General features: G+C 45.4%; 1 protein-coding gene across 3 annotated transcripts in view; it reads left to right on the plus strand.

The window, feature by feature from the left end:
• DAPK2 (death associated protein kinase 2) overlaps positions 1-13,721 on the plus strand; it is a 118,358-nt gene that overhangs the window by 86,580 nt on the left and 18,057 nt on the right. For all 3 annotated transcript variants that reach the window (XM_043555203.1, XM_043555204.1, XM_043555202.1), the window contains exons 5-7: positions 5,017-5,146; positions 10,565-10,613; positions 11,412-11,438. In XM_043555203.1, coding sequence (XP_043411138.1) covers positions 5,017-5,146; positions 10,565-10,613; positions 11,412-11,438 — 206 coding nt within the window. The remainder of the gene's footprint in view (positions 1-5,016; positions 5,147-10,564; positions 10,614-11,411; positions 11,439-13,721) is intronic.

Genomic DNA, 13,721 nt, shown 5'->3' on the forward strand with positions numbered 1-13,721 from the left:
AGAATGGTTGCAAAGATGACATCGAGAGCTAGTGCGCTGCTCGCCTTGGTGAATGTTTGGAAAATAACAGCCCCTGCTTTGCCTCCTGGTTAGTGAAGGCTGAGACAGCAAGAAGGAAACCCTTCTGAAAGCGAGAGGAGCTGCAGATATAGGGTCTATTTTACTGTTTTGCTATTTGAGGGCAGGTCTGAGCCAGAAGCCAGTCCAAATGGCTCTGTGTGTGAGTGGTAAGGTGAGGACAAGAATCTGGGTCCTGACACCCAGTAGAACACTCCTGCTGCCCTAAGGTCACCTCTCAGCCTGAAACCCACAGGCCATATCACTTTATCCAGAATTTCTTTGGGGACTCTGCCAGGACCTCTCTTCTCTCCTTGAAACGAGGAGATCCAGCCCAGGAGATCCTGAGATTCCTTTTCTGAGCCTTTGAACCCAGCGTGAGGGCAGGCCAGAACTGCACTCGGGGCCCCTCACCTGGGTAAAGCATCACTGGAAGAAAAGGCGTGCAGGGATGGGAAGCAAGTGTCAGGACAGGAAAACAGCTATGCCTGAACCAGGGTCCAAGCCTGCCCTAGGTTGCCAGCCTGGAGCAGAATATCCATTTCCCCCCCTGGGATAGATTTCCCAGAACCTTTGGGAAGCAGGAAGATCATTTACTCTAGTTGTTAGAGCAGAGGTTTTGGACTCCAACAGATAGAGGTTAAAATCCCCATGTCCAGGAACACCTGGGTGGCTCAGTCGGTTGAGCGTCCAACTTCAGCTCAGGTCATGATCTCACAGTTCATGAGTTTGAGCCCTACATCAGGCTTGCTGCTGTCAGCGAAGAGCCCGCTTAGGATCCTCTGGCTCCTTGTCTCTCTGGCCCTCCCCCACTCATGCTTTCTCACTCAAAAATAAAAAACAAAACAAAACATGAAAATCCCTGTGTCCACAAGCCAGTATTTCAGTCTTGGTTTCTTTCTGAAACAGGGAAATGATAACATCCACTGCATAAGATAGCTGGAAGGGTTCAATGAGGTAGAAAGTATGTCCCGTGCTGGGTTAGCACATTGCAGCGAAATGGCAGGTGTCTTCGCTCAGGGAACAATTATGAGCACCTGGTGGATGCTGGGCTCTATACTGAGCTTTAGGTAGTTGGTAGGAACAAAACCCTCAGGAAGCTTATAACCCAGTGTGAAGAGACAGATAAGTAAGCGACCACCTTGAGACAGTGCAAGACACATTGAAATGGGGGAAGCACAGGATGTTATGGGAGCTGGGCAGGAAATGTGTGTGTGTGTGTGTGTGTGTGTGTGTGCGCGCGCGCGCGGGCATGTGTAGGCCTTCTGGAGGCGGTACTATTTTTACTGAAACGTGAATAGGAAATTAGCCAGGTTTGGGGTAGGGACTGTGCAGGAAGAATGTTCCAAGCAGGGGAGAAGTCACCTGCTATGTGTTAAGTTCTTGGAGTGGGCAAGAACTTGCAGGGACAGGCAGTACTAAGGTAAGAAAACGTGGCCTGACCCTGAGGTTTTCACAAGCCAGTGCAGAGGCTGTTTCCCCTGGACTGTGGGACACAGAGGTGAGAGGATATAAGGCAAGGATACTTCTCACCTCTCAGAGCAATGCTGCCTGGGAGAATTCAGCCTCCAATTGTTTTTCCTTCTTCTCCCATGTTCCCTACCCATTTCCTCCTGCCCCATTATCCTGGGGGTCACCAGGTCTGGTGTGACTGCTTTTGTCCACTGTGGCTCCCATCCCCATTCAGTGTGTGCTGTGCCTTGAGCACTATGGTGGTCAGGAAGACCCCGGCTCTGACCCTCCTCTGCCCCAGAAGGAAGCTTCAGGGCCATTCCCTGGAGGAGAGGGGAAGTTCCTAATAAGGTAAGACGGTGGGCAGTGGGGAGGGCACAGCTTACGGCATGGGGTTCCAGAACACTCGAGGTCCATGAGCAGCCATTTGAGGGCTGGATTGGGGGTATCGGAGTGGGGCCATCTCTGTGGGTCCCATCTCCTGACCTCCCCCCTCAGTCTCCTTTCTGCAGGACCTAAGATCCTGCTTTGCCTTGGGAAAGGACTTTGACACATTTTCACAATCAAGTTGAGAGAAGTCTCCAGAGGGGAAAAAGGATAAACAAGCTTAAAAAATGCAAAAGGAAATGTATTCTTTATTTATTTTCAAAGTCGGGGGAGGCCACAGCCAGCTCATTTGAGTGAAAGTTTCCAGCCACTCTGACATGAGGTCACAGAGACTTCAGGGAGCCAGGACGTTTGGGATGGGGCAGCTGGATTGTCTTCACGCCAGATTCAGAATCGATTCAGCTAACAGGGCAACCGTCAGCCTGCCAGGTGCTGTGCTCTGCACTGCAGGGGTGAACATGCAAAGACCTAAATCCTCCCTCCAACTGAGAGTCCGGTAGAGGAGCTAGAACAAAGACAGCAAGGACTGGTGGACAAGGAGAGAGTGTGACAAATGTCATAACAAAAAAGTTCAAATAAGCACCAAAGGGACAGGAGGGGGATTCATTTCTGGTGTGTGTGGGTGGGGTACTCACTGAGGAAAGCTTTCAAGGACTAGCTGAGTCAAGTTAGACTTTGAAGCCCAGCTAGGATTTTGATGGGCATAGATCAAGCAGAAGGCTTTCTAGGTACAGCAGATAATGTGAGCAAAGGTACAAGGTGGGAAATTCTTCTTTGAGAAATAGGGATGTTTGGGGCACCTTGGTGGCTCAGTCGGTTAAGCATCCGACTTCAGCTCAGGTCATGATCTAACGGTTCGTGAGTTCAAGCCCCACATTGGGATCTGTACTGACAGCTCAAAGTCTGGAGCCTACTGTGGATTCTGTGTCTCCCTCTCTCTTGCCCCTCCCCCACTCATGCTTGCTCTCTTTCTCTCTCTCAAAAATAAATAAACATTAAAAAATTAAAAAACAAGAAATAGGGATGCTCGATTTTCTTAAACATGTATTTATCTATTTATGTGTTTATTCATTCATGTAAAACTGCTCTATTGAGATATAAGTCACATACTATACAATTTGCCCATTTAAAGTGTACAATTTAGGGGCACCTGGGTGGCTCAGTCAGTTGAGCATCTGACTCTTAATTTCCTTTTTTTAAGTTTATTTATTTAATTTGGGAGAGAGAGAGAGCACGAGCAGGGGAGGGGCAGAGAGAGAAGGAGAAGAGAGAATCCCAAGCAGGGTCTGCACTGTCAGTGTGGAGCCCAATGTGGGGCTTGAACTTATGAACCTCGAGATCACGACCTGAGCCCAAACCAAGAGTCAGACACTCAACCACCTGGGCCACCCAGGTACCGCCTGACTCTTGATTTTGGCTAAGGTCGTGATCCCAGGGCTGTGGGATTGAGTCCCACATCAGGCTCCCTGTTGAGCATGGAGCCTGCCTAAGATAATGTCTCTGTGTCTCTCTCCCTCTTCCCTTACCTGCCTCTCTCTAAAATAATAAATAAATAAATAAATAAATAAATAAATAAACAAACAAACAAATAAAATAAAGTGTACAATTTACAAAGTTGTGCAGCTAATACCACTATCAATTTTAGAAAATCGTCATCACTCCAAAATGAAGTTCCATACCCATTAGCAGTCACTCCCCATTTCCCCAGTCCTGAGCAACTGCTAAACTACTTTCTCTTTCTATGGATTTACTTATTCAGGATATTTCATATAAATGGGATCATATAATACACGGTCTTTGATGACTGATTCTGTCACTTAACATCATGTTTTCAAAGTTCATCTATGCTGAGGTATCAGTATTTCATTCCTTTGTATTCTTTCTCTGCCTTCATTCCTTTTTATGACTGAAGAGTATTCCACTATATGGATATACTGGGTTCATCAGTTGATGGGACGTTTGTCTTGTTTCCATTGTGGGACTGTTATGAATTTGATGCTTTTGTGTGGATGTGTGTTTTCAGGACATTCCACTTTGAAATTTTTTTTTAATGTTTATTTATTTTTGAGAGAGAGAGACATAGAGTGCGAGCAGGGGAGGAGCAGAGAGAGAGAGGGAGACACAGAATCTGAGGCAGGCTCCAGGTTCTGAGCTGTCTGCACAGAGCCTGACACGGGGCTCGAACTCACAAACCTTGAAATCATGACCTGAGCTGAAGTCTGATGCTTAACTGACTGAGCCACCCAGGCACCCCCAGGACATTCCACTTTGAATGAAGTCTAGGACAGTCACGGTGGGGAGCAGGAGGGGAGAGGGTGAAGTGGAGAGACCTGCTCACCCATGTTCAGGCTCTGAGCAGTTGGGTGGGAGTGAGACGGGTAGGCTCAGAAGGGTAGGTTTGTGTCTGGCCTCCCTGAGAGCCTGTGGTGTATGAGGCCAGGGCAGGGCCATCCCCCCACCAACACATACCCACATGGTTGTGTCACATCTGGCAGCTGTTTGCTACACTGGAAATAGCCTGGGCAGCTGGTATTTTCCCGGGAAGTCAGGTGCATTTTTTTCCAGTGTCCTGCCGAGGGCCAAAATTAGTTAAACCCATAGAGAAGTGTGAGCTATATGGTTAGGCCAGAGGAGGGGAGTTTGTCAACAGGAAGCTGGCCAGCCAGGGGAAAGAGGTGGTCAGGAAGACAAAGGTTAATAAGCCGTGTGTAAAGCCAGGTTAAGCTGCTAGGCTCCCACCCCTATGGTCCTCACACAGAGGCAGTGGTTTTGTTTACAGGAAATGCTTTGAATTTCTCACTGGCCCCATTTAACAGATCAGGAAACAGAGGCACTGCATTGAAGGATCTGCCATTCAGAGACAAAAAGGGGACTAAAAGCTAAGGTCTCTGGTTCTGCTGTGAGCAGCAAATTTCATAAAACCCAGCCCTTGCCCTCAGTGCTATGTCTGTCTTTGAGTTCACAGGAGAAGACAGGACACAAAAACAAGAAAGAATTTTAGTCTCCTAAAAAAGAACACCAAACCCCACCCCAACCCTAAAGCAAAAACACAAAACAGGGCTTTAATTACCATCTTTTCATCCTTTCCTTCTTTACTTTTTTTTTGTTGTTGTTCTCCAGCCAGAAAACATTATGTTGTTAGACAAGAATATTCCCATTCCACACATCAAGCTGATTGACTTTGGCCTGGCTCATGAAATAGAAGATGGAGTTGAATTTAAGAATATTTTTGGGACGCCAGAATTTGTTGGTAAGTTTTAGGCCTATTTCTCTCCCAGCTAAGTAGGCATCTGGGATCAAAAGGTAGAGAAATTCTGGGAACAAACCCTGTGTCTGTTTGAGAGTCTGGGCTGAGAGATGGTGCCTTGGAGATTCCCCCTTGGAAACCTAATGGGTGGGGAAGAAAATGTCCTGCAAGTCTTCTGGGTAAGGGTCCAGGTGCTGGCCTTGAGCACCCAGTGGGGCAGGAGGAGGCCCGGTGGGGCTAGAGGCCTTTGCAGAGTCAAACCCTCCCAGAGCTGGCCCCACCTCCTGCTCTTAGATGAATTTATTGTGAAGATTTAAAATTTCCTCACCCTCTGGCATTCCCATAAACTCAAGTTTCTCTGAAGTAGCTTTTGACTTCCTGAAAAGGAGAAGGGAAATCATCTGCTAAATGCCAGATCCACCCACTCACCTCTCCTGTGTGCCTGGCCTTTATTCTTGCACAGGGGGCCCTGCTTCACAAGAGCCTTGGCAGCTCCCCCATCCCTCCGTTTCTATCAGCCTTGGCTCAGGCCCCAGAAGCCCCCTCGTGGGACTGGGGCTGCAGGCTGAGGGTCCTAGAGAGACAGCCTTACAGAAGGGAGAGGAATGAGAATTGAGGACCACTGTCTCTCTGCTTTGGGAGTTGAAGTGGTCTTGGAAATGGAGGGAGGTCATTGTCTCTCTGAAATCTGGGGAGAACTTCTGACATAAATAAAATAAGGAAAACAGAATGTTTCAGATCATCCATCCTGATGGATTTTCAGGTCACACATGCCAGCCCCACAGCCACTATGGAATGGTGCTATTAAGGCTCCACAGACCCCAGGGTAGGGGAACTTTGCTGTGTGCCAGGCACTATGCCGGTGCTCTGCAGACATCACCTCAGCTAATCTTCAAACAACCTCATGAAGCAGATTTAATTATTTTCTCTATCGGATGCTTTGTTCAAGACAAAACAACCAGTAGGTGGTAGAGCTAACATTCAAATACAGATACATGCAACATCAAAGCCTGTGCCCTCTTGGTTACATGGGGTTGTCTCTCTAGAAAGACCTTGTCCCAAGGAGGCTTACAATTTAGTTGTGGAAACATCAAACGACCGAGTGTGAGTGGTAGAAGGATCTTTTTAGGTCATCTGGGCTAGTTCAACAAATGTAGGATTGGAAGTCTGGGGGATTTTAGTGAAGGTCAGCCAATGGCTATTCTTCATCTAATATCTATGACAGATATTAGGTGAGGTACTGAGGACACAGTGGCGGCAGGGAGCCACACTCAGAATGATTCATGCAAGATCACACAATGAGCTGGTGGCAGAAGCAACTTGAACCAAGGGCACAAGACATCTATTCTTGAACTTTGTCCAAGATGGCAGTTGCTGCCTACCATTCACATATGTGTTGAAATGCATATATTTATTCACTTAAGTTCAGACCAGATGCTAACAGTAAATGGTTCAACTAGACATTCAGGGCAATAGTGGAAGAGGTGTCACAAGACAGGATGTGATTAATTATAAAGTGAATGATAGAGACCTCTCTGAAGACTTCTCAAACAAGATATTCACTCTGGCAAAGTCAATGGGATCAGTCATGCCCTTGAGTCAATGAGAGACAAAGGGCTGGTGTTGTGGGTTGGAGAAGTGTGAGGAGGGGTAGGGAAAGAGGCAGGGTAGAAGAGGAGTATACATCCCAGTCTCAGTCGTTCATAGCAGTGGGGAGGGCCAGAATTAGTACATTTATCCAGGACAATTCCCTGTCCACTCTGGATGAAACAGAGAGTTCCTATCAGAATGGCCATGTGAGTGCGACATTGATGGCTAGGGCCAGACTATGGAGGGTTCTTTCCAGTGATACAGTGTTAAATGTCTAACAACTGGGTCTCCAAAACAAAACAAAAGCCAACCCTAATTTACAGCATTTGCCAATTTTAAGCTACCAACTTGTCACTGAATTCAGAGTTGGGAAGAGATACACACAGTTGACCCTTCTGAGCCAGTATGACCCAGCTCTAGCCTAGAACTGGTTTTGTTTGCACCTTACAGATATACAGGGTGACTTCTCTAGGCCTCTCCCCAAATTATGATAACTTTCTTTATCCAGGACTCCTGAGAAACAGGTTATAATTACTTGTCCTACTCCCACCATTACTCTGAAACTTCAACCTGAGACACAGTATTGAGAAGTTACCATCAGCTTCTAGGAGCATGGTGGACCCGGTCTTCCAAAAGCCCTCCTGCAACAAAACTTGATTCTTGAGAAAAATATTCTTTATAATGAAATTCTGGACTCATGGGAAATAAGAGAAATCTTTAAGGGTAGTAACTCTTCCTGCATCACCTGCCCCACCTCCAAAGCCAGTGAAATATGAACTTAGAGCTGGAGCTGTGAGCAGCAAGAAAATTCAAGAGGAGGTCCTCTCCCAAAGGCAAGTGTATGTATCAGCATTTCAATCAGAGACTAGCAAGACTTAGACATCCAAGGACATAAGATATTTAAATGATCACATGTTGACTGTAAAATCAAGGGAATGTATATAGAAACAAAAGAATCATAAGAATGAGCAAGCAACAAGAGACTGTCAAAAATGACCAGGCAAATAAATGCTAAAAAGAACCAGGAAGAAGTTTAAGAAATTCTATACTCCTAGAAATTTAAAATTTAGTGAATGAGTTAAACAGCAGATTACACACAGCTGAAGAGAGAATTAAAGAATTGAAAGGCAGAGCTGAATAAAATTAGCCAAAATACCACAGAAAGATCAAGATAGAGGAATATGAAATAGAGGACAAATGTGAGAGGGTGAAACAGAAAATCTAACACAGGTCTGTTTGGAGTCCCAGAGGAGGGAATAGAGACAACAGAGGATCAACATTTGAAGAAAATGGCTGAGAATTTTCAGAACTGTTGTGAAAACATGCATCTCCAGATACAGAAAGGACAATGTATATCAAACAGAAAAAAAAATCCATTATAGTTACACTGTAGTTAACATTATAGTTAAACTACAGGGTACCAAAGACAAAGAGATCATGAAAGCGGCCAGGAAGAAAAGACAGATAATAAATAAATAAATAAATAAATAAATAAGTAAATAAAAATTTGACAGTGTACTTGTTAAAACAACAGTAGAAGCCAATGTCCAATAGAATATTATCTTTCAAGAACTAAGGAAAAATTAAAAAACAATGATTATGGAGCATCTCTCTACTTGCTAGATGGGATGCTGTCCAGTTCATGAATCGCTTAATATAGCCAATTACAATCCTCAAAAAAAAAAAACCCAAAACACTCTTAACTCTACACCCAGCAAAAGTTATATTTCAAGAATGAGGATAAGTGATTCAGGCAAAACATAGCAAAATCCAAAAATTCGAAAAAGAACAATACAAACCATAAAACAATTAAACCACCAACAAACCTTTATTACTAGAGTTTCTAAAGATGTGCTTGTGAACTAAATGTTCTCTGAAGGAAGACCTCACTGTGTGAAGTAATAGAGCAAAGAAATAAGTAAACATTCGGCAAATATAACCATTTTCTGTTTAAAATGATGATGGTGGTGGTGATGATGATGATGATGACAGTGATGGACGGTCATGGATGTTTTAATTGCAGGGTTAAAAAACAGAACTAAAAATTGAGGAAAATAATGTTAGATAGGAAGGAGTTCTTGAAATGAGTGTTCTAAGGCTCTTGTATTATTAGAGGAGAGTCAAAAGAGTGCTTATGTTAGAATTTGTTAGATAGCCATCCTAAAGTCTCAAGGGTGGCCATCACAAAAATGTAAGCAGGAAAGGAAAACAGTAAGAGAAGTAATAAAATAAAAAACACCAAGAAAGAAGAAGAAAAGCACAGAAGAAAATAGATAAGCAAATGCACATAGAGAACAGAAGTGAGTGTATATTATATCAAGCAGATAAGCCTGGAAAGTGAGTTGTGCTTCTCAAACTCTCTATGGTTAAAGACTTAAAATTTTTTTTTCTTCAATCTGTCCTGGACTGCTTCTTCATTAAAGACACAAGAAAAATAAATCCCTAGAAAAATCATCACAATTTGAATGTCATGGCAATGACATATTGCTGTACGAGTTTCTAAAAGCTTACTCCCCATTTCTGGACCTATTGTGTCTGGACCAGTGACTCTTTGTCTTCAGACCACACTTTGAATCACTGTGCTAGAGAATGTCTTTCATGTTTGTGAGGAGACTTGTGCCAAAAAGTTCATAGCAATGTTCTGATAAGAATAGAAGTGGAAACCATCCAAATGATCACTGAGAGGACAATGACCGAAAGATGATACATATTAACACAGTGGACTATTACATAGCAGTGAAAATGAAAGACCATGTATGAACATTCAGTGAACACTAGAAGCATAATGTTAGAGGGTGGGGGGATCAAGTGACTACATTATCTCCGGGATGACATCCTTTTAATGAAGCTAAAAAATAAGCAAAACCAGAAAAGTGGTTCCTTGTGTCTCTAATTAGAGAGGGGGAGGGGGATGGTGGTCACATGCTACAGATGCAGTAGTTTTAACATTGTTCTAGATGCACCAGTGTAGCCTTTCCCACCCTCTCCCTTTTTCCATTATGATTAAACAGGCTCAGTCCTTCTTCCTTCTCTAGCTATTCCCCTTTTTCTCCTCAGTTTCATGACCAAGCTTTTTTTGTAGCATTGTCTACACCCTTATCTCTACTTCCCACAGTCAGGGCACCTCTGGACACCACACACTTTCTAAGTGCTTGCCTGCTTGATCTTTGGGTGGCATTTGGTCCTCTTCTGTCCTGGGTAGACTGTTCTTTCCTAGACTCTGCACCCACTCTTGGTCACCACATCATCCACACAGCTCCCGTTTCCACCTGTACGATGACTCCAGATTTGATGGCTCCAAGTCACTCTCCCATACCCGGGGCATCTTTGCCTGGATGCCCCTCAGGCACCTCAGGTTCATCATCTCATTGGCCCCAGATTGTTGTCATTCTTCTCAGGGAGGAGGTGTCCCTCTTTCAGACCAGATTCAGGAACGTGGATTCCCTCTCTGCCTTCTTTTCTTCGTTATGACCTTCCAGCGCTGACCTGACTGTTTTCCACCAGATACTTCTAAAGCAAGCCTTGTTGTCAGGCCCCATTTCCCCTTCTGGCATCTTCCTTACCCCACCCTCCTCTTCCTCTTCCAGGCATCCCTCTGTCCTTTCCTTCTTCCTCACTATTAAGGCCTCTTTGTAAAATATTTCTACCAGGATAACAGGCAACTTCATTTCTCAAAATTCTTAGACCCAGATTATCTCCATCTGTTGTTCTGATTTTTCCTTAGTGAGGATTCAGGAGGGAGACATTTGTCACCAAACTCCCTAAAATTCCCTATCACCATCTCTTCTCGTTTTCATACTCCTGCTGATTCTTCAATATGGCTTCTTTCAGCTCCAGAAATTGTGAACTACGAGCCCCTGGGCCTGGAGGCTGACATGTGGTAAGTTGTATAGACAACCCAGGTGACCTTGGGGTCCTTTCAAGGGCAGAAGGCCTCAGACTCTGACTCTGGCTGACATCATCCTGCTTGACCATGAAAACCCCTTTCTCCACACGTTCAGAGCCTCTGGCTGCTCCCGGTGTGCTGGACCTGTGGCCCAGAGAAGCTGGAGGCAGCCAGGCCTGGACCTGGGGCCTGTTAGAACACAGCCGAGGCAGAGACAAGGGGAGAGGCTCACCCTGGAGGCCTGCCACAGCTATGATAAAGAAATAGTAACAATAGCTTATTTAGTTAATCAACCAAGTGATCACTGAGAGCCTTGTAGGCTCTAAGAGCTGTGTTGGGCCTGAGGATACCGTAGTGATTGATTTTCTGCACAGACAGGACTCATTTCATTTGAACAGGGCTTTATAGTTGGCTAAGTGAGTACCTTGATTGCTTGGTTTTCTAAAATCCTCCCAGAAGTTTTGTGAGGTAGTTATCATTAACCTCATTTTATGAGGAGAATGAGGCTCAGAGATCATAAGGGACTTGCCCCAATCACAGCCTGCAAGTGCAGAAGTCTGACCTTGAACTTGGGTCCTCGGACTCAGTGTCCAGAGCTTGATGACTCCAGATGCATCCCAGGTTACTGCTGAAGACTGGGATGAGTGGAGAGGGCTATGGACTTGAGGTGACATCCTTAGGCCACTGTATAGGGGCACGTGACTCTTCCCCTTGAGAAGCATGGGGGGGAGTCCCTTGCTGGGCCGGGATCAGAGCCAGGTGGCTCTGACTTGCCTGTTCTTTGTTTTGCAGGAGTATAGGCGTCATCACCTACATCCTGTGAGTATCCCTGATGCTGGGGTCCCAACCTAGCTTGGATCTGGGGAACTGGGAGGAATGAGAGAGGGGTAGGGACAGGCAGCCTGAATTTACTGGTTTTACTCGTGAATCATTTACCACGAGCCAGATGTGTTCAATCCACACAGCACACCTGAGGCTCCATGCTTTTAGCTCCTTTACATACTCTTGGCCCTAGGGTTGACCTTGGGCCTTGTCTGCATCCCTACCCTGGCCAGGCATCCAACGCTCAGCCTCACCCAGGCTGCATTTCCTGTGAGAAAGTCAGCTTTCACCCAGAAGCCTTGGGACAGCCCTCAGGCTGCCATGCCTTCCCCATCCCGCTCCTTCTTTCTCTCCCAGTCTCCCCTTCCTTCCCCGGCTCTCACGTGCTCTCGTCTTTCTCCCCAGAGTCTCTTTCCCACCCCTGAAGCATTAAGTTGCTTAAGCAGACATTTCCTGTGTAGCTCCATGTGCAGTGGATCTGTCACTTTCTATCTTTGTGACCTTGGGCAGATACTTAACCTCTGGGCCTGTTTTCCTCATCAGGAAAATAAGAATCACAAACTTCCTGCCACGGTGTGCTGTGCGGGTTAAATAAGCAGACATGTGTGCAAACTTCCTAGCGCCGCTTGGTGTTCATTCCATCAGTGCTTCTCAACCATTTCCCCCCCAACAGCACAGCTGGAACATGCTCTTTTTACAACACATTGGGTTTGAGTTAGCCCGTAGCCAGAGGGGACATGGGGGCTCCAGTACTCACCAGCTGAGGGGGACCATCTCTCCGCATTCCTGTAAACCAGTTCTCTGACTTCCAGCACCACTTAGACTGGGAGCTCTTTACAATGTGGTGGACCCCTCTGAGCTATGGCAGAGGGTCTCAATCCTGGCTGCACCTTAGACCTTTTAATACCTAACACTGCCCCGGCCCACTGCAGATCTATTACATCATAATTGCCAGGGATGGAGTCTGGCCATCAGTACTTTTTTTTTTTAAGCCCCAGAAGAACTGGATGCAGAGAAAGAGAACTTGATGCATTGCTCGATGGTTCCAGATTCTGTGTTGGCTCTTAAAACCTTGATTTTTTTTCAGAACTCGGATTTCCATTTTGAAATATTAAGGAATTCCAGTGTGTACAAAGCATATAGTCTTCTTTTAGCTTGTTTGAGTTCTACACAGTTTATTGAGTGCCTGCTCCATGGTGGGCACTGTGCCAGCCACTCAGGATACTGACATGGAGGAGGTCTGCCCTGCGTGCCTGGAGCTCCCTGTGTTGGAGGGAGACACCACACAGCTCAGTTGCACTCAATAGGACCAAGATTATGCTGATGTATGAACATGCTGTGTGAGGCACAGCTGGGAGCGACACTCGTTTGCTGGGACTGTGGGAGATTTAATAAGAAAGAGATTGAGATTAATATGAACGGCCTGTACAGAATGAGATTAATTCTCTGGGTGGAAAGGGAGAGAAGGGCTGTCTGCTGAGGAAAGGAACAGTGAGCCTGTTAAAGTGTGGTGAATGTACTGAGCGTGTGGTAGGGACCAACTTCCACTGTCTTGCTCAGGAGTTCAAACGTGATCCTATAGAAAATGGGAAGTCACAGGAGGTTCTTTGTGTTCTAACAAAGATAGTAGTAATGGCTACCAATTCCAGAGCTCTCAGCATGGGGCAAGATTGCATGTAACATTGTAAATATATTTATTTTTCACAACCATCATGTGAGCTGAAGAGTTTTCTTCATTTTATGGAGGAGGAAACTGCAGGTCAGAGAGGTTGAGTAACTTACTTAGGTTCACACAGCTAATGAGTGGCAGAGCTGGAATTCAATTTGAGGAATGAAATATCAGCATTTTCCCAGTGCACCTTGCTACTGCTATGCTAAGATAGTGGCAGTAGAGATGGGGAGAACCTTTAGGAGATATTTAGTAAATAAAACCAATAAGACTTTTGGGCCAGTTAGATGTGGTGAGGGAATGGATGGAAGAGTCAGAGGTGACCCCTGTGTTCTAACTTGCGTGCATTTGTGAGGTAACATCATTAATCAAGGCAAGGAGCTCGTGGAGGGAGGTTAGGGCACAGTGACAATGGCACATCTAGGGAGAGGTATCCCATAAGCTGGGATATGAGTCAGGAAACAGTAGATTTGGGAGTCACTATTTGAATGACACATTCTTTTTTAAAATACTTATTTTGAGAGAGAGAAAGAGAGAGAGAGAATTCCAAGCGGGGCTCAATCTCATGAATCATGAAATCATGACCTGAGCTGAAATCAAGAGTCAGATGC

Source organism: Prionailurus bengalensis, chromosome B3, assembly GCF_016509475.1.
Source record: "Prionailurus bengalensis isolate Pbe53 chromosome B3, Fcat_Pben_1.1_paternal_pri, whole genome shotgun sequence".
In the NCBI taxonomy this organism is placed as follows: Eukaryota; Metazoa; Chordata; class Mammalia; order Carnivora; family Felidae; genus Prionailurus; species Prionailurus bengalensis.